This window comes from Ranitomeya variabilis, chromosome 6, assembly GCF_051348905.1.
Source record: "Ranitomeya variabilis isolate aRanVar5 chromosome 6, aRanVar5.hap1, whole genome shotgun sequence".
Classification (NCBI taxonomy): domain Eukaryota; kingdom Metazoa; phylum Chordata; class Amphibia; order Anura; family Dendrobatidae; genus Ranitomeya; species Ranitomeya variabilis.
Genome location: NC_135237.1, coordinates 365694389 through 365713727, shown reverse-complemented (window position 1 = coordinate 365713727; position 19339 = coordinate 365694389). Strand labels below are relative to the sequence as shown.

General features: G+C 45.3%; 1 protein-coding gene across 1 annotated transcript; it reads left to right on the top strand.

The window, feature by feature from the left end:
- Positions 1 to 17327: 17327 nt before the first annotated feature.
- Positions 17328 to 19339, top strand: LOC143782116 (uncharacterized). Its single transcript, XM_077269234.1, has 2 exons — positions 17328 to 18023; positions 18110 to 19339. Exons 1-2 carry the CDS (start codon positions 17793 to 17795, stop codon positions 19337 to 19339), a joined length of 1461 nt encoding a protein of 486 aa, XP_077125349.1. The 5' UTR covers positions 17328 to 17792.

The following is a 19339-nucleotide window of genomic DNA, read 5'->3' as shown; positions in this document are numbered from 1 at the left end:
CCCTATCTTTGTGGTTAAATAAAAATCTGTCCAGGGGGGTTCCATGGACAATAAGACCCTCTAAAAAAATTACCACTGACGTTAGTCAAGACGGGTGGGGTGCCCATCTGGGGGAGAATCTCGCTCCGGGCCTCTGGAACACTGTTGAGATACAACATTCCTCTAGTTGGAAGGAATTGAAAGCAGTTAATCATGCTTTGAATTGTTCCTTCCCCAGCTCCAAGGATCTCGCATAAGAATCTTATCAATGTCAGTGGTCGCGTACTTAAATCATCAAAGCAGAATGCGATCAAAAAGTCTGTCTACAACAAGAAATATTTTCGACTTAGCAGAAGTCAACCTGTTGTCTCTTCACATCAGAAGTGAGGAAAATACGAAGGCCGACTTTCTCAGTCGCTACACGGTACGTCAGGGAGAATAGACTCATGGTCGCATATTCAGGAGAATAGTGGAATTATGGGGGCTTCCACAAATAGATATGTTTGCGACCAGGAAAAAACGACAGGTGCAGAAGTTTGCTTCTCTAAACACAGCGGATCGGCCAGACATGGTAGATTCTGTCCAATTTCTCTGGCAATTTGACCTAGCATACGCCTTTCTGCCGATTGATAATTCCGCTAGTTATCAGGAAGATCTCGGCGATAAAAATAAAAAATAGTAAATGAAGCTCCCTTTATCACCCCCATAAGTAGGGACAATAATAAAATAAAGAAAATATATTTACTTTTATTTTTCCACTAGGGTTAGAACTAGGGTTAGAACTAGGGTTAGGGTTAGGGTTAGAACTAGGGTTAGGGTTAGAACTAGGGTTAGGGTTAGAACTAGGGTTAGGGTTAGAACTAGGGTTAGGGTTAGAACTAGGGTTAGGGTTAGAACTAGGGTTAGGGTTAGAACTAGGGTTAGGGTTAGAACTAGGGTTAGGGTTAGAACTAGGGTTAGGGTTAGAACTAGGGTTAGGGTTAGAACTAGGGTATGTGCACACGGTACGGAGCCGCAGCGGATTGGCCGCTGCGGATTCGTAGCAGTTTTCCATCGGGTTTACAGTACCAAGTAAACCTATGGAAAACCAAATCCGCTGTGCCCATGGAGCGGAAAATACCGCACGGAAACGCTGTGTTGTATTTTCCGCAGCATGTCAATTCTTTGTACGGATTCCGCAGCGTTTTACACCTGTTCCTCAATAGGAATACACAGGTGAAATCCGCACAAAAAACACTGGAAATCCGCGGTAAATCCGCAGGTAAAACGCAGTGCCTTCTACCTGCGGATTTTTCAAAAATGGTGCTGAAAAATCTCACATGAATCCGCAACATGGGCACATAGCCTTAGCCTTAGGGTTAGGGTTGGAATTAGAGTTGGGGTTGGAAATAGGGTTAAGATTAGGCCTGTGGTTAGGGGTGTGTTGGGGTTAGGGTTGGGATTAGGGCTAGGGGTGTTAGGGTTGTGATTAGTGTTATGGCTAGAGTTGGGATTAGGGTTAGGGGTGTTGGAGTTAGAATTGAGGGGTTTCCACTGTTAAGGCACATAAGGGGTCTCCAAATGCAACATGGCGCCACCATTGATTCCAGCCAATCTTGCGATCAAAAAGTCAAATGGTGCTCCCTCCCTTCCGAGCCCCGACGTGCGCCCAAACAGTGGTTTACCCAAACATATGGGGTATCGCCGTACTCAGGAAAAATTGCACAAAAACTTTGGGGGTATAATTTCTCCTTTTACCCCTGGGAAAATAACAAAATGGGGGCTAAATATTATTTTATGGGAAAAAAATTATTTTTTTATTTTCGCGGCTCTGCGTTATAAAATTCTGTTAAGCACTTGGGGGTTCAAAGTGCTCACCACACATCTAGATAAGTTCCTTGGGGAGTCTACTTTCCAAAATGGGGTCACTTGTGGGGGGTTTACACTGTTTAGGCACATCAGGGGCTCTGCAAACGCAACGTGACGCCCGCAGACCATTCCATCAGTCTGCATTTCAAAACGTCACTACTTCCCTTCCGAGCCCCAACGTGTGCCCAAACAGTAATTTACCCCCCACATATGGGATATCGGCGTACTCAGGACAAACTGGGCAACAACTATTGGGGTCCAATTTCTCCTGTTACCATTGTGGAAATAAAAAATTGCTTGCAAAAACAATTTTTGAGGAAAGAAAAATGATTTTTTATTTTCACGGCTCTGCGTTACAAACTTCTGTGAAGCACTTGGGGGTTTAAAGTGGTCACTGCACATCTAGATTAGTTCCTTGGGAGGTCTAGTTTCGAAAATGGGGTCACTTGTGGGGGAGCTCCAATGTTTAGGTGTCCGCCAACGATTGGAGCTAATTTTTCATTCAAAAGTCAAATGGCGCTCCTTCCCTTCCAAGCCTTGCCGTGTGCACAAACAGTGGTTTGTGACCACATATGAGGTGTCAGTGTACTCAGGAGAAATTTCCCAACACATTTTAGGATCCAGAGTCCAGGTGTCTGCTTTAGGAGCCCTTTATGGTGCCAATATAGCAGGAGATAGATGGGTGGCACGATTCATTAACCCCTTCATGACCCTGCCTATTTTGACCTTAATGACCTGGCCGTTTTTTTGCAATTCTGACCAGTGTCCTTTTATGTGGTAACTCAGGAACGCTTCAACGGATCCTAGCGGTTCTCAGATTGTTTTTTTCGTGACATATTGGGCTTCATGTTAGTGGTATATTTAGGTCGATAATTTTTGCGTTTATTTGTGAAAAAAATGGAAATTTGGCTAAAATTTTGTAAATTTTGCAATTTTCAAATTTTGAATTTTTATTCTGTTAAACCAGAGAGTTATGTGACACAAAATAGTTAATAAATAACATTACCCACATGTCTACTTTACATCAGCACAATTTTGGAAACAAAATTTTTTTTTGCTAGGAAGTTCTAAGGGTTAAAATTTGACCAGCGATTCCTCATTTTTACAACGAAATTTACAAAACCATTTTTTTAGGGACCACCTCACATTTGAAGTCAGTTTGAGGGGTCTATATGGCTGAAAATACCCAAAAGTGACACCATTCTAAAAACTGCACCCCTCAAAGTACTCAAAACCACATTCGAGAAGTTTATTAACCCTTCAGGTGCTTCACAGCAGCAGAAGCAACATGGAAATAAAAATAAAAAAAAATGAACATTTAACTTTTTAGTCACAAAAATGATCTTTTAGCAACAATTTTTTTATTTTCCCAAGGGTAAAAGAAGAAACTGGACCCCAAAAGTTATTGTACAATTTGTCCTGAGTATGCCGATACCCCATATGTGGGGGGAGGGGGGGACCACTGTTTGGGCGCACGACAGGGCTCGGAAGGGAAGGAGCGCCAGTTGACTTTTTCAATGAAAAATTGGCTCCAATCTTTAGCGGACACCATGTCGCGTTTGGAAAGCCCCTGTGTGCCTAAACATTCCCCCACAATGACCACATTTTGGAAACTAGACACCCCCCCCAAGGAGCTTATCTAGGTGCATAGTGAGCACTTTGAACCCCCAGGTGCTTCACAAATTGATCCGTAAAAATGAAAAAGTACTTTTTTTTTTTTTTCACAAAAAATTACTTTTAGCCTCAATTTTTTCATTTTCACATGGACAACATGATAAAATGGATCCTAAAATGTATTGGGCAATTTCTCCTGAGTACACTGATACCTCATATGTGGTCACAAACCACTGTTTGTGCACACGGCAAGGCTCGGAAGGGAAGTGGCGCCATTTGACTTTTGAATGAAAAATTAGCTCCAATCGTTAGCGGACACCATGTCGCGTTTGGAGAGCCCCTGATGTGCCTAAACATTGGAGCTCCCCCACATGTGACCCCATTTTGGAAAGTAGACCCCCCAAGGAACTTATCTAGATATGTGGTGAGCACTTTGAACCCCCAAGTGCTTCACAGAAGTTTACAACGCAGAGCCATGAAAATAAAAAATCATTTTTCTTTCTTCAAAAATTTGTTTTAGCAAGCAATTTTTTATTTTCGCAAGGGTAACAGGAGAAATTGGACCCCAATAATTGTTCCCCAGTTTGTCCTGAGTATGCTGGTACCCCATATGTGGGGGTAAACCACTGTTTGGGTGCATGTCGGGGCTCGGAAGGGAGGGAGCACCATTTGACTTTTTGAACGCAAGATTGGCTGGAATCAATGGTGGCGCCATGTTGCGTTTGGAGACCCCTGATGTGCCTAAAAAGTGGAAGCCATAACCGTAATCACAACCCTAAGGCTACTTTCACACTAGCGTTAACTACAATCCGTCACAATGCGTCGTTTTGCAGAAAAAACGCATCGTGCAAAAGTGCTTGCAGGATGCGTTTTTTCCCCATAGACTAACATTAAGCGACGTATTGCGACGGATTGACACACGTCTCAACCGTCGTGCGACGGTTGCGCCATGCTGTGGCGGACCGTCGGCACAAAAAACGCTACATGTAACGTTTTTTGCCGACGGTCCGCTTTTTCCGACCGCGCATGCGCGGCCGGAATTCCACCCCCACTTCCCCGCACCTCACAATGGGGCAGAGGATGCGCTGGAAAAATGCATCCGCTGCCCCCGTTGTGCGGCGCAGAGAACGCTAGCGTCGGTAACCTCAGCCCGACGCTAGTGTGAAAGTAGCCTAACCACAACCCTAACCACAATCCTAACCCCAACACACCCCTTACCATAACCCTAACCACAAGCCTAATCTTAACCCTATTTCCAACCCTAGCCCTAATTCCAACCCTAAGGCTATGTGCCCACGTTGCGGATTCGTGTGAGATTTTTCCGCACCATTTTTGAAAAATCTGCAGGTAAAAGGCACTGCATGTTACCTGCGGATTTACCGCGGATTTCCAGTGTTTTTTGTGCGGATTTCACCTGCGGATTCCTATTGAAGAACAGGTGTAAAACGCTGCAGAATCCGCACAAAGAATTGACATGCTGCGGAAAATACAACACAGCGTTTCCGCGTGGTATTTTCCGCACCATGGGCACAGCGGATTTGGTTTTCCATAGGTTTACTTGGAACTGCAAACCTGATGGAAAACTGCTACGAATCCACAGCGGCCAATCCACTGCGGATCCGCAGCCAAATCCACACCGTGTGCACATAGTCTAATTCTAACCGTAGCCCCAGCCCTAACCCTAGCCCTAGTTCTAACCCTAATTCTAACCCTAGTGGAGAATAAAGAAGAAAAAAAATTTTATTTTATTATTGTCCCTACCTATGGGGGTGATAAAGGAAGGGGGGGGGGTTCATTTACTATTTTTTTTATTTTGATCACTGTGATAGGTTTTATCACAGTGATCAAAATGTAGCTGGAACGAATCTGCCGGCCGGCAGATTCAGCGGGTGCACTACGCATGCGCCCGCCATTTTGGAAGATGGCGGCGCCCATGGAGCAGACAAACTGACACCGGGAGGCTCGGTAAGTATGAGGGGGGGGGATCGGAGCACGGGGGGAGCGGACAGGAGGACGGGGGGAGCTTACAGGCGGACGGAGGGGAGCGGAGGACTGGGGTGGAGATCGGTGGGGGGGGGGGGGGGCGGGTCAGAGTTTACAGCCATGGCCGATGATATTGCAGCATCGGCTATGGCTAGATTGTAATATTTCACCTGTTTTCATAGGTGAAATATTACAAATCGCTGATTGGCTTTCACTTTCAACAGCCAATCAGAGCGAACGTAGCCACGGGGGGGTGAAGCCACCCCCCCTGGGCTAAAGTACCACTCACCCTGTCCCTGCAGATCGGGTGAAATTGGAGTTAACCCTTTAACCCGGTCTGCAGGGACGCGATCATTCTGTGACACAGCATATGCGTCACAGGTCGGATTGGCACCGACTTTCATGACGCATACGCGGTGTCACAGGTCGGGAAGGGGTTAAGCATGTGAAAGTACCACAGTCCATATCCCGCGTTTACCACCTTGGGACCTGAATCTGGTCCTTGATGCCCTAGCTGGCCACCCTTTCGAGCCATTAGAATCTATCCCTCTAAAAAACATCTCATATAAGGTAGCCCTATTAGTGGCCTTAACATCTGCCAGAAGAGTTGGGGATATCCAGGCCCTTTCGGTAGACCCTCCCTTCCTATTAATTTTCCAGGAAAGGAAAATTCTCAAGCCAGGTCCTTTATACCTCCCTAAAGTGGCGACAAGTTATCATAGATCACAGGAGATTTTTCTTCCTTCCTTTCATGACAATCCGTCAGGTCCAGAGGAAGAGAAGCTTCATATGCTGGATGTAAGGAGAGCAGTCTTGAGTTTGCAGAGAGAACCCTATCCTGGAGACAGAGTAGGGCTCTGTTTATATCTTTTCAAGGTCACAAAGGCTACATTGTCCCGATGGATCAGAGATGCCATCTGTCTGGCCCACCCGGCAAAAGGCGAGAATCCTCCAGAAGGAGTGAAGGCACATTCTGCTCGGCCTATGGCATCCTCTTGGGCGGAGAATGCGAATATCTCCATTGACCTTATATGTAAGGCCGCAACCTGGTCGACACCTTCAACTTTCTAGAATCATTATAGGCTTGACCTGTCTTCACCATCTGACTTGGCTTTTGGTAGAGCTGTCCTCAGCACGGTGATCCCACCCAGGTGACGGTTCTCTGCAAATCTCTCATGTGGGTGCTGTGGTGCCGAAGGGTAAAAAGCCGGATTACTTACCGGTAATGCTATTTTAATGAGACCACGACAGCACCCACTCACTACCCTCCCTAGTCAGATATATTATGAATAGAATAATGGTTCCCTCACGGATGTACTCTGAAAAACAACTGAGAAGAGAGGGACTGCCCCTTTTGTTTCTGTAGGTTTCCTGTCACTATGTGCGGATCCCTCTCTCTCTCATGTGGGTGCTGTCGTGGACTCATTAAAAGAGCATTACCGGTAAGTAATTGGCTTTTTTCATAGTTCTCTACCAACATCCTGACAAACCACACTACTTGGTATGTCCGAAAGGTAAGGTGTGGTTTCCTGTTTGAAGCCACAAAGGAGGCGGTTTCGGTACTAGAAGGAGTGTGGCCTACTCCAAAGGTGAGGCCAGCAGCCTAGGATGCAGTGAGGTCAGTGCTTGTTGGAGAAACTGCAATAGTTTTCCATTGTGACGCTGGTATCAAAGCTAAAAAAAGCTGGGCAGTTGGTGAAACAGAGAGGCGCACAAGAGCTTTGTCTTTGATCAGGAGAGGGAGTCTCGCAGGTAAAGCAAAGGTACTGTGGGGAATTGACAAGTCTCAATCCTGTCAGGTGAGGGTGTTACTGAAGTTGCCTAACTGAAGCCGGAGGAGTGTGAAGGGTTATTTCCTTCCTGACAGGCCCCGTGCTGTCAATGGATGCCCATTGGACATTGATCTTATAGTGCTGGCCTGCAGAGCCTCTCAGATGCTGCTTGCCATCTTTGCTTCTTCTAGGCTCCTTCTTTGAAGGAGAAGTCAAATGTGGTTATGTCTGAGCTCCATCTCCTGGTTAAAGCTTGAATTACAGCTGTTTTATTGCACCAAGGATTAGAGTCTTGCTCATGAGCCCCATCTATGGGTTAGTGAGAACTGTAGGTGTCCTAGCAACAATATCTCTAAAATCTGAGTTCCACCTACTAGTCAAGGTTACAATTGCAAGAGGATCATGGTGTTTAAGGCCACATTCACATGTTTCACATTTGGTCAGTATGTTACCTCAGGAATTGTAAGCCAAGACCAGGAGTGGGTGATAAATATAGAAGTGGTGACGTGTTTCTATTATACTCTTCCTCTGATTGTTCCACTCCTGGTTTTGGCTGACAAATACTGAGGTAAAAAACTCGCCAAATACTGAATGTGTGCATGTGGCTCAGGCTGCAGTTAATAAATTAATATGTAAATTGCCTCTTCAGAGAGGAAGAGGACTTGAACTCTATAGCGCCACCTGTTGGAAGCAGCGATCCTACAAGTCATTATCGACCCTTTAATGAGTCTTGCAATATGATTTAGGATAAAAGCCAAATCAGACTCTCAATGTGCAGACACGGTGTTGCTATTGGTCCTCGTTGTCAGCGCAATGTATGAGAACTGATTTGGTGAGGTGAGAGGCTCTGGACTAATTTTCCCTACTGCAATATAATAATAATTTTATTTCCATAGCACCGACATATTCTGCAGCACTTTACATTTTAGAGACGACATGTACATACAATAGACATTACAGCATAAGGCTGCCGTCACGCTAGCAGTATTTGGTCAGTATTTTACATCAGTATTTGTAAGCCAAAACCAGGAGTGGGTGATAAATGCAGAAGTGGTGCATATGTTTCTATTATACTTTTCCTCTAATTGTTCCACTCCTGGTTTTGGCTTACAAATACTGATGTAAAATACTGACCAAATACTGATAGTGTGACGGCAGCCTAACCGTAACCACATAGATCAAAACAGATACCAAGAGGAATGAGAGCCCTATTCGCAAGCTTACAATCTGAGGAAAGGGAATATTAACATTTTGGTTAGTTACATGATTAAATTCAGTGATTCGCTCATTAACACACCCTGACCGAATGGGCTTTGGTTGCTCAACAACCCTTATAGTCCATGAGCCGGGCCAGATATCGGTACCACCCGGAGTGACTAATTTTCTTTGGTATTTTTAGGTAGATGCATGTCTGTAGTTTATTTTTTGATATGATAGCCCTTACATATACGTAGCTTATTAACCCCTTCAGCCCTAGGCCTATTTGTACCCAAGTGCCTAAGCCAATCTGACCTGTGCCACTTCATGGGCTAATAACTTTGGAACGCTTTCACCTATCCAAGCCATTCTGAGATTGTTTTCTCGTGACATATTGTACTTCACGTCAGTGCTAAATGGGAGTCAATATATTTTACCTTTCTATATAAAAAAATGCTAAATATTCGGAAATTTTGGAAAAATCGGCAATTTTTTAACTTTGAAATTCTCTGCTTTTTACAAAAATACTGATACCCCCCATAATAGTTATTAATTTACACTCCCCACATGTTTACTTCATATTGGCATCATTTTGAAAATGAAACCTTATTGTTTTACGACGTAATAGGGCTTATAGTTTTATGCGCAATTTTTCACATTTACAGCAAAACCCACTTTTCAAAGGACCAAGTCACTTCTGAAGTCACTTTAAGGGGCTTACATAACAGAAACCACCCATAAATTACCCCATTTTGCAAACTACACCCCTCAAGCTGTTCAAAACTCATTTTTAAAAACTGTTAACCCTTTAGGCTTGCATGGAAAAACTTCCTTCCATGGCTAGAAGAAAACCATGCAAGGGACCTTCACCATCTGGATGAAACACTGAAGAACATCACAAACTTTCGCATCAGTGTGTCGCAGGGATCCTTCGAAAAGCTCTTGGATAATGAATCTTGCACACTTACCCTGAAGCTCTTTCAAGTTTATCTTGAGACCCTCAGAAATGAACAACTCTCAGCATTCTGGATGTCATACTTGGACATGGTCGAGACCATGCTGGCCCTGGTTCGAGCTTCAAGAGAAGGCAACTGGATGCTTCACCTAGGAGCAATCCGACAGATGATACCATGGTGTTTTGCCTATGACAAGGTCAACTATGCCCGATACCTAACCTATTACTATGCCACAATGTCTCGGCTGCCCATAGAACACCCAGAGGTCCATGAATACTTCATGCAAGGTGGCTTTTCGGTCCAGATCGGTAGCAAGAATCCTTTTGGACGACTTCCTGTGGACCAGACCATTGAAGAGACAATCAACAAAGACACCCAGACACCAGGGGGCACAAAAGGCTTCAGCCTCAAAGTTGGAGCTGTTTCCAGGTTCTACCTGACATCAGAGTACCGCAGTATGTACTTGAGGCAGCTGAGGGCCCTGGTAGGCCAACAATATACTGACTTCAGCCATTCAGACCTACAGGTGTCTAGGATTAGAAGAGATGAAGCCGATGTCCAATCTTTCGTTCAACTGCTGGAGACAGGTTGGGTGAACCCCTTCAACAAAGAGCATAATGGTGAACTTATCAGTTTGTCAACAGCGACTGTAGCACCACCAGATGTAGCCAAAGACCTTCAAGGGGCATACAGTATAGGAGAGGATGCATATCAAACATTCAAGGATGAGCGTTTGGGTACCGATAAGCCAACTACATTGTTTCATGACAAGATGACGAAGAACAAACTTAAAACGTTCTCTAACATCCAAATGAAGACACGCAGACAAGGTCTTGGCAAGGAGGTAATTTTGAAGGCTGACAGAAACCTATTTGGCCAGATGATACTTGTAGCTGAGAACAGAAAGCTACAAATGAGTGATGTCTTGACTCATCCCCTGGGTCCATTGCCATGGGCACTTGCCAATGGTGATGGGTCTATCCGCAAGACCAACAAGGCTGCCCTCGCAAGGGAGTTGGAGAGGAATGCTCGTCCTGCAGAAGTGATCCCCGAGCCCTCTGCAACCATCATTGATGGGATGAGCCTGGTTCAGAAACTGAAGGGAAACAATGCAACATTTGGCCAGCTAGCAGGCACAGCAATGAGTCGCGCTATCCATGAGGGTGCTAAGAGCAAGCGCATTGATATTGTCTTTGACGTCTACAAGGAGACATCCATCAAAGATACAGAAAGAGTCAACAGATATGAAGGCACAGGGATCCATTTCAAGAACATTCAACATGGGCACAACATCCAGCAGTGGAAAAAGCTTCTAAGTAGTTCCTCCAACAAGGCAAGTCTCATAAAGTTTCTGGTAGAAGAATGGAAGGCGAAACACCACAGGGAGAAGCTTGAGGAGAAGGAGCTGTATGTCACATGTGAGCAGCTCTGCTTTAAGATCACCAAAGAACAGTGGGAAGAGGCTGCTGACCTTAAGTCAAATCAAGAAGAAGCAGACACACGCCTCCTTCTCCATGCTCTTCATGCAGCAGAATCTGGTTACAAGTCGGTCATCATCACTTCGGAGGATACTGATGTCATGGTCCTGTGTCTGGGCATGTGCCACAAAATCCCATCCCACCTGTTCCAGAAATGCGGTACACAGAACCGGACAAGATTCCTGGATATCACCACTCTGAGCCGAACATTGGGAGGCAGCGTATGTGATTCATTGATTGGTATGCATGCATTTACAGGCTGTGACACCGTCAGTGCATTCGCTGGCCGTGGGAAGATGACGACACTCAAGCAGTTGAAGATGAACAAGACATACCAGGATGCCTTTCAGGAAGTTGGTCGTTCATGGGAAGTGTCTACCGAACTTTTTGAGAAGTTACAGGAAATCACCTGCCACATGTACCTGCCAACTACCCAAACAACTGAGGTAAACAGGCTCCGTTATCAGCTGTTCTGTGCCAGACGTGGAGTGGTAGAGTCAAGTCAACTCCCTCCTTGCCAGGACTGCCTTTTCATGCATGCACTGCGTGCAAACTACCAGGCTGCGATCTGGAGGAGAAGTCTGCAGAGCCAGCCATGGGTTGCAAACCCAACAGACTGCGGTTGGATGATAGATAACGACGGAAAGCTTGTTGTCAAGTGGATGCAAGGGGCACCAGCACCAGAAGCTATTATACAGCTACTGTCCTGCAAGTGTGTGCGGTCATGTGAACTTCCTCAGTGTACTTGCCTCAGCAATGGCCTGAAGTGCACAGACATGTGCAGATTACAGACATGCCAGAACAAGGGTACTGAAGACGAGCCAGTAGAACAACAGTCAGATTCAGAGTCCGATGTTGAAGATATTATGGAGTAACATATATATATATATATATATATATATATATATATATATATATATATATATATATATATATATATATATATATGCACATGACATGTTCAGTGTGTATTTACATAACTTGGATTAAATTTTGTTACAAATACTACATCTAGTCACTCCGGGTGGTACCGATATCGTCATATTTGGTTCTTGGCTCATGCTAAAATTCCTGTGGAACACCTAAAGGGTTAACAGTTTTTAAAAATGAGTTTTGAACAGCTTGAGGGGTGTAGTTTGCAAAATGGGGTAATTTATGGGTGGTTTCTGTTATGTAAGCCCCTTAAAGTGACTTCAGAAGTGACTTGGTCCTTTGAAAAGTGGGTTTTGCTGTAAATGTGAAAAATTGCGCATAAAACTATAAGCCCTATTACGTCGTAAAACAATAAGGTTTCATTTTCAAAATGATGCCAATATGAAGTAAACATGTGGGGAGTGTAAATTAATAACTATTATGGGGGGTATCAGTATTTTTGTAAAAAGCAGAGAATTTCAAAGTTAAAAAATTGCCGATTTTTCCAAAATTTCCGAATATTTAGCATTTTTTTATATAGAAAGGTAAAATATATTGACTCCCATTTAGCACTGACGTGAAGTACAATATGTCACGAGAAAACAATCTCAGAATGGCTTGGATAGGTGAAAGCGTTCCAAAGTTATTAGCCCATGAAGTGGCACAGGTCAGATTGGCTTAGGCACTTGGGTACAAATAGGCCTAGGGCTGAAGGGGTTAATAAGCTACGTATATGTAAGGGCTATCATATCAAAAAATAAACTACAGACATGCATCTACCTAAAAATACCAAAGAGAATTAGTCACTCCGCTTGGTACCGATATCGTCAAATTTGGTTCTTGGCTCATGGACTATTAATATACAGTGCCTTGCGAAAGTATTCGGCCCCCCTGGAACTTTTCAACCTTTTCCCGCATATCATGCTTCAAACATAAAGATACCAAATGTAAATTTTTGTTGAAGAATCAGCAACAAGTGGAACACAATTTTTAAGTTGAATGAAATTTATTGGTTATTTTACATTTTTGTGGAAATTCAAAAACTGAAAAGTGGGGCGTGCAATATTATTCGGCCCCTTTAACTTAATACTTTGTTGCGCCACCTTTTGCGGCGATTACAGCTGCAAGTCACTTGGGGTATATCTCTATCAGTTTTGTACATCGAGAGACTGAAATTCTTGCCCATTCTTCCTTGGCAAACAACTCGAGCTCAGTGAGGTTTGATGGAGATCGTTTGTGATCAGCAGTTTTCTGTCATGTCGGACGCTGTTCAGACCAGGTCGTCCGACAGACAGCGGTAATTCCTCTTTTGTCCACTATGCGCTCATTGGTGTCGGCTAGATTTTATCTAGCTGGTCCGGGGTTAATTTACCTGGTGCTCGGATTGGAAGCTGGGCCATGCCCACTGCCTTTAAATAGCTCTCCTGAACATTGGGCGTCGCCGATTATAGCTTCTGTCTTGTGCGTGGTTATCTCGGTCTGGAGTGGTGAGCTAGTAGTTGGAGTATCGTTGCTGGTGGTGTATTTCCCTTTGTCTTATTTTCTCCTTCCCATATTTGTATTTGTTTTGCCCTTTGCATTTATAGTGTATTCCTGAGTGACTGCGGCGTGGTGCTTATTTTTCCGTTATCCTTGTCTGTGCTAACTGTGGGTATTGGAGTGTGGTCTCTTCACTGGTGGTGGGTGGTGGTTTCAGCTTAGGGTTGAAACAGGAGATAGGGCGAAGGTGGAGGCCCAGACATGCACACCATCAGTGTAAACTCTGGGAGAGGGTCAGTCAGGGTTTCCCTAGTCTGAGGGAAATCGCAGGGGCCCGGGTTATTAGCTCTTTCCTACCTAGGTCTCCCGTGACATTTTCAGCTCTTTCCACAGATTCTCGATTGGATTGCGGTCTGGACTTTGACTTGGCCATTCTAACACCTGGATACGTTTATTTGTGAACCATTCCATTGTAGATTTTTCTATGTTTGGGATCATCTTGTTGGAAGACAAATCTCCGTCCCAGTGTGCAGACTCCAACAGGTTTTCTTCAGGAATGGTCCTGTATTTAGCTCCATCCATCTTCCCATCAATTTTAACTATCTTCCCTGTCCCAGCTGAAGAAAAGCAGGCCCAAACCATGATGCTGCTACCACCATGTTTGACAGTGGGGATGGTGTGTTCAGGGTGATGAGCTGTGTTACCTTTACGCCAAACATATCGTTTGGCATTGTTGCCAAAAAGTTCGATTTTGGATTCATTTTGCCGGAGCACCTTCTTCCACATGTTTGGTGTGTCTCCCAGGTGGCTTGTTGCAAACTTTAAACAACACTTTTTATGGATATCTTTGAGAAATGTCTTCTTGCCACTCTTCCATAAAGGCCAGATTTGTGCAGTGTACGACTGATTGTTGCCCTATGGACAGACTGTCCCACCTCAGCTGTAGATCTCTGCAGTTCATCCAGAGTGATCAATACACACGTTTGCATTTGTTATTATCAATTACAGTATGGGATACAGATAGGTGCAATGCATCATCATATCTAAAAAATATTGCAAAAGTAACCAACTGTGCATGTTGAATCACTGACGTCTTATAAATCACCTATTATATAGCATTTAACTACATTAAGATATTGGTATTTCTTGTTCCATACTCTTCAGATTTTTGGTTCAGATACCTCTTTATTTCAGGGGTACGCCTTCTGTACACTAAACCAAGCTCCCAGGCAATGGTGAATAGGTGGACTTCAGATCACTTTCAGCTATTGTACAATGTGATGGCAAGTGGGCCTGCCCTTTATTACCACTTTTTATTAGTGTTAGAACCCCTGGCCATATGTCTACAGCAGGACCCTGTAGTAGTCAGTTTTGAGATACCCCAGTGAATGTGAGTTTATATGCAGATTATACACTCCTTTTATCTTGTAGATCCTGATTTGTTGCTCAAACACCTTATGGATTGTCTACATCACTTTGGTTCCTTGTCTGGATTCCAGATTAATTGGTCTTAGTCCAGTTTACCTGTATATGTAATAGCTACTTCTAGATTGGTGGCACATGTACCAGTATTAAGAGACTCGACCAACATGTTTGAGAGTCGTCTCCAGTTCTGTGACAGAATACAGCCAGCTAAATGCAACCCTGCTTTTTCCCACCTACGTTCTAAAATTAAAGATTGCTAAAACTCCCCATTATCGACCGCAGTTAGAATAAGTTTAATTAAAATGACACTTTCACACAAAATAGCATTGTAGCATCATGTGAGGATGGGGGTATGGCATTACCGGACACTAGGTTGTATTTGGCAAGTCAATTAATACATCTCACTAATTAGCAGACATCGGAAGTGTTGATAGAAACACTTCTCATATATCCCTTTAGCAAGGTATATTCAGATTTATTGCATGTTTTGTGGTGTGGGAGGAAAGAGGGCCATCTTTGGAAGCCTAACCAGTCCTTGGGCAGGCATTGCTGATTTGGAGGGCGATAGAAGGACTTTCAAGCTGGGTAGGATTCATGCACATCCACCCCTGACTTGGTGAACTGGGATGGGAGAAATGAGGTGTGCAACTTAAATTCCAGGTATGTACAGGATTGGGGGTAGTAGACTTCTTTATTTTGCAGACCATCAATGATCTGCCACATGCCCAGATTTTTAATTACAGTACTTTCATTTCAAACATGCAGTAGGTGCAAGACCATGGAACGTGCCTACCTTTATTGGATTGAAGATTGTGCTTAACCTGCCCAGCTTGATATCCACCATTTATTCCTTAAGTCTAGGGAATGTTCCCTTGTTCATTTTAACCCCTTCACCCCCGAGACAGTTTTCACCTTCCTGACCAGGCAAATTTTACAACTCTGACCAGTGTCCCTTTATGAGGTTATAACTCTGGAACGCTTCAATGCATCTCACTGATTCCTGAGATGGGTTTTCTTCTGCTATTTCCGTTTCCGTTTTTCTTTCATGTTGGTGATAAATTTAGGCCGATATTTTTTACTTGTGAATTACTTGTGTACTTCACAATTACTTGTGAAAATATCGGGGGGGAAATTTCAAAATTTTTAAACTTTGTATTTTTTCTGCCCTTAAACCAGAAAGATATCATATAACATAACTAATAAATAACATTTACCACATGTTTACATTATATCAGCATATTTTTTTTTTGTTAGGGGGGGTAAAAGTTGATCAGCATTTTCTCAATTTGCCAACAAAATTTAGAAAGCCAATTCTTTTTTTTAATGTGACAATACAGAAACAAAATCAGCTCCCTCACAGAACAAGGATACCAGATGCATGGATAAAGCCTTGCAGTACGACAAGTTCAATGCAGGAAAGTAGAGAAATCTAGTAAAGGGGTCCTTAAGCCCTTTACCCCCAAGGGTGATTTGCACGTTAATGACCGGGCCAATTTTTACAATTGTGACCACTGTCCCTTTATGAGGTTATAACTCTGGAACGCTTCAACGGATCCCGGTAATTCTGACAATGTTTTCTTGTGACATATTGTACTTCATGATAGTGGTACAATTTCTTTGATATTCCTTACGTTTATTTGTGAAAAAAAAAATGGAAATTTGGCGAAAATGTAGAAAATTTTGCTATGTTACAACTTTGAATTTTCATGCCCTTAAATCACAGAGATATGTCACACAAAATACTTAATAAGTACCGTATTTTTCGGACTATTAAGACGCACCGGACCATAAGGCGCACCTCAAATTTGGGGTGAAAATTGCAGAAAAAAAGATTTTTTATAAGATGGGGGTCCGTCTTATTGTCCGAATTTACAGTATCTTACTTGAGGACTGGCGGTGGCAGAGCAGGGTCACAGGAGGCATGGTGTCGGCAGAGGTGGGGTGATGCGGTACGGCGTGCACCTGAGCAGGGTCCCTTCCTGCTTACGTGGGCGACGCCACGGCCTGGTGTCCATGGGAGGGTTGCAGCAGTGGTTACCGGCAGAGGTGCTGGGATGAGGAGGTGCAGTGAGAGGTATGGCGTGAGAGGGGGTCCCTTTCCCCGGTGAGGTGATGCAGCAGCCCAGTAAGCAGCAGAGCCGGGTGAATCCTGTTATCGGTGGTGGCAGCCATCTTCCTGAGGCCGCGCGTGCGCAGATGAAGCGCTCTGCTTCCCGGGGCTTCAGGAAAATGGCCGCGGGAGGCCGCGCGTGCGCAGATGGAGATCGCGGCGGCCATTTTCCTGAAGCCAAGATCTAAATCTGCGAACTCGGCTTCAGGAAAATGGCCACCGCGATCTCCATCTGCGCACACGCGGCCTCCCGCGGCCATTTTCCTGAAGCCCCGGGAAGCAGAGCGCTCCATCTGCGCACGCGCGGCCTCAGGAAGATGGCCGCCACCACCGATAACAGGATTCACCCGGCTCTGCTGCTTACCGGGCTGCTGCATCACCTCACCGGGGAAAGGGACCCCGCTCACTGCGCCTCCTCATCCCCGCACCTCTGCCGCCACACCTCTGCCGCCACGGTAAGCCTGCATTGCGACTATTAGACGCACCCCCCATTTTACCCTTCGCCATGACAGCACCCACTGGAGAGATAGGGATCCGCCCCAAGGAACAGGAAACCTACAGAGACATAAAAGGGGGCGGTCCCCCTCTCCTCAGTTTAGGTTTCCTGTTCCCAGGGGACAGGATCTCTGAAGACTACAGAAGATCTTACCTGGGCTAGGAGCATCCGCCTGTGCGGTTTCTGCGGGAACGGCAGGGGATGCAGTCCAGATGCAGCGTCGGGGGAGATTCCGTTAGACGGCTCCCCCCTCGTCTGGCCGGCATGTGGGATGGCTGAGTCCGGGAGAGACGACGCCGATTCCACAGGAGCAACGCTGCAGAGGTGCGGCCTTGAAGAGGCTCCAGACGCGGACCACCAGGTAAAGGGTCCGGGATCTGCGGCACAGCTGCAGCGGCAGCCGGTACACCGCTCCATAGCGCAGGCCGGGATAATGGCGGCCGCACATGCGTGGAGCGGTGTAAGAATCCCCAGAATGACCCGGAGGTAGAGGAGCACTTCCGGGTCACTCACACAGCGGTGGGGGAAAGTGCGGTTTCGCGCATGCGCAGTGCACCGCTGTGGGAGAAAGGAAAAAAAAAAAAAAAAAGTTTACTGACCGGATCCTGGCCTATAAAAAGGGGGAAGTTGCAAACGCACAGGCGATGCAACATGTCGTCCCCAGGCAAGACTGTGGACCCAGCAGGTGAGCCAGCCAGCAGAAGGTCCTCAGATGCCAGCCACAGGAGTGAGACCAAGGATTCAAGATCCAGAAAGTCGCAGCCTCCTATTTCGGTACCGTACAGCTTCACTGGGTGAGTGTGATTTCCCCTCTGCCTATAAAGCTGACACCCTTTTCCACAAATGTCTTCTTCTCCCAGGCCAAAAAGAGACAGAAATCTAAGCACAAGCAATGTGCGTTATGTGACGAGCCTCTCCCAGATTCCCACCCCAAAAAACTCTGCAATCAGTGTATGGCGGAAACAATGCAGAGTCCATCTATGTCGGTCACAGATATACGGGCCATAATTAGAGAGGAATTACAGGCCATCTCACAAGCCAGTACCCCCCCTAAAAAATCCGGGAAAGAAAAGGCTATATCCAGCTCTGAGTCCGAGGAGGAAGGCGTTATCCACTCAGACTCCTCGCAGGCGTCATCCTCTTCCTCAACACATTCCGACATTGAGGGTCGAGCTTGTTTTCCCCTTGATGGGGTGGACAACCTAGTAAAGTCCATCAGGAATACTATAGGTTGTGAGGATACAAAAGACGACCAAACTGCACAAGACATCATGTTTGCAGGGTTGGCGGAGAGGAAGAGAAGAGCATTCCCAGTAATTCCTGCGGTTAAGGCACTGATAAAGAGGGAGTGGGAGAAACAGGACCAGAGAGGTTTTCTCCCGTCAGCCTCCAAAAGGAAGTACCCCTTTAATGATGAGGAGTTAATTTCATGGACTAAAATCCCTAAGGTGGACGCTGCAGTCGCCTCCACCTCAAAACAGTCAGCTCTACCAGTCGAGGATGCGGGCCTACTTTCTGATCCTCTAGATCGGAAGGCAGAATCGTCACTGAAACGATCATGGGAGGCTTCCACGGGCATATTTAAACCATCAATTGCCAGCACGTGCACTGCTAGATCCATGCTTGTTTGGATTGATCAGCTGGATCAACAGATCGAACAGGGGGTCTCCAGACAAAAATTGCGGGATGCGATACCACTAATTAGAGGTGCAGCAGCATTCATGGCCGATGCTTCAGCTGACTCTCTTCGCCTTGCAGCAAGATCAGCCGGTCTAATTAATAATGCCAGACGTGCGTTATGGATGAAGAGCTGGAAGGGGGATACGCAGTCAAAGGCTAAGATCTGCGCTATTCCGTGTGAGGGTGAGTTTTTGTTTGGGAAAGCATTAGACGAGATCCTCAAAAAAGCAAAAGAGAGGAAAAAAGCCTTCCCTGACCCCTCAATTCCTTTCTATAGGAAGACCTTTAGGAAGAGGCCGTTCAGGAAAAGAACACAAAATGAAAGATCATCACGATGGGCCACAAGAGAGGGAAAACAGGGTGGCACTATGTTTAAAGGCCCCCCCTTCCGTAGAGAAAATAAATTCTGA

Excerpts from the sequence above, each read along its gene's own strand:
- LOC143782116 (XM_077269234.1), top strand. The coding sequence starts at position 17,793 with ATGCGCAGTGCACCGCTGTGGGAGAAAGGAAAAAAAAAAAAAAAAAGT. Across the intron at positions 18,024-18,109 it reads AGTCGCAGCCTCCTATTTCG|GCCAAAAAGAGACAGAAATC; the intron begins GTACCGTACAGC and ends TTCTTCTCCCAG.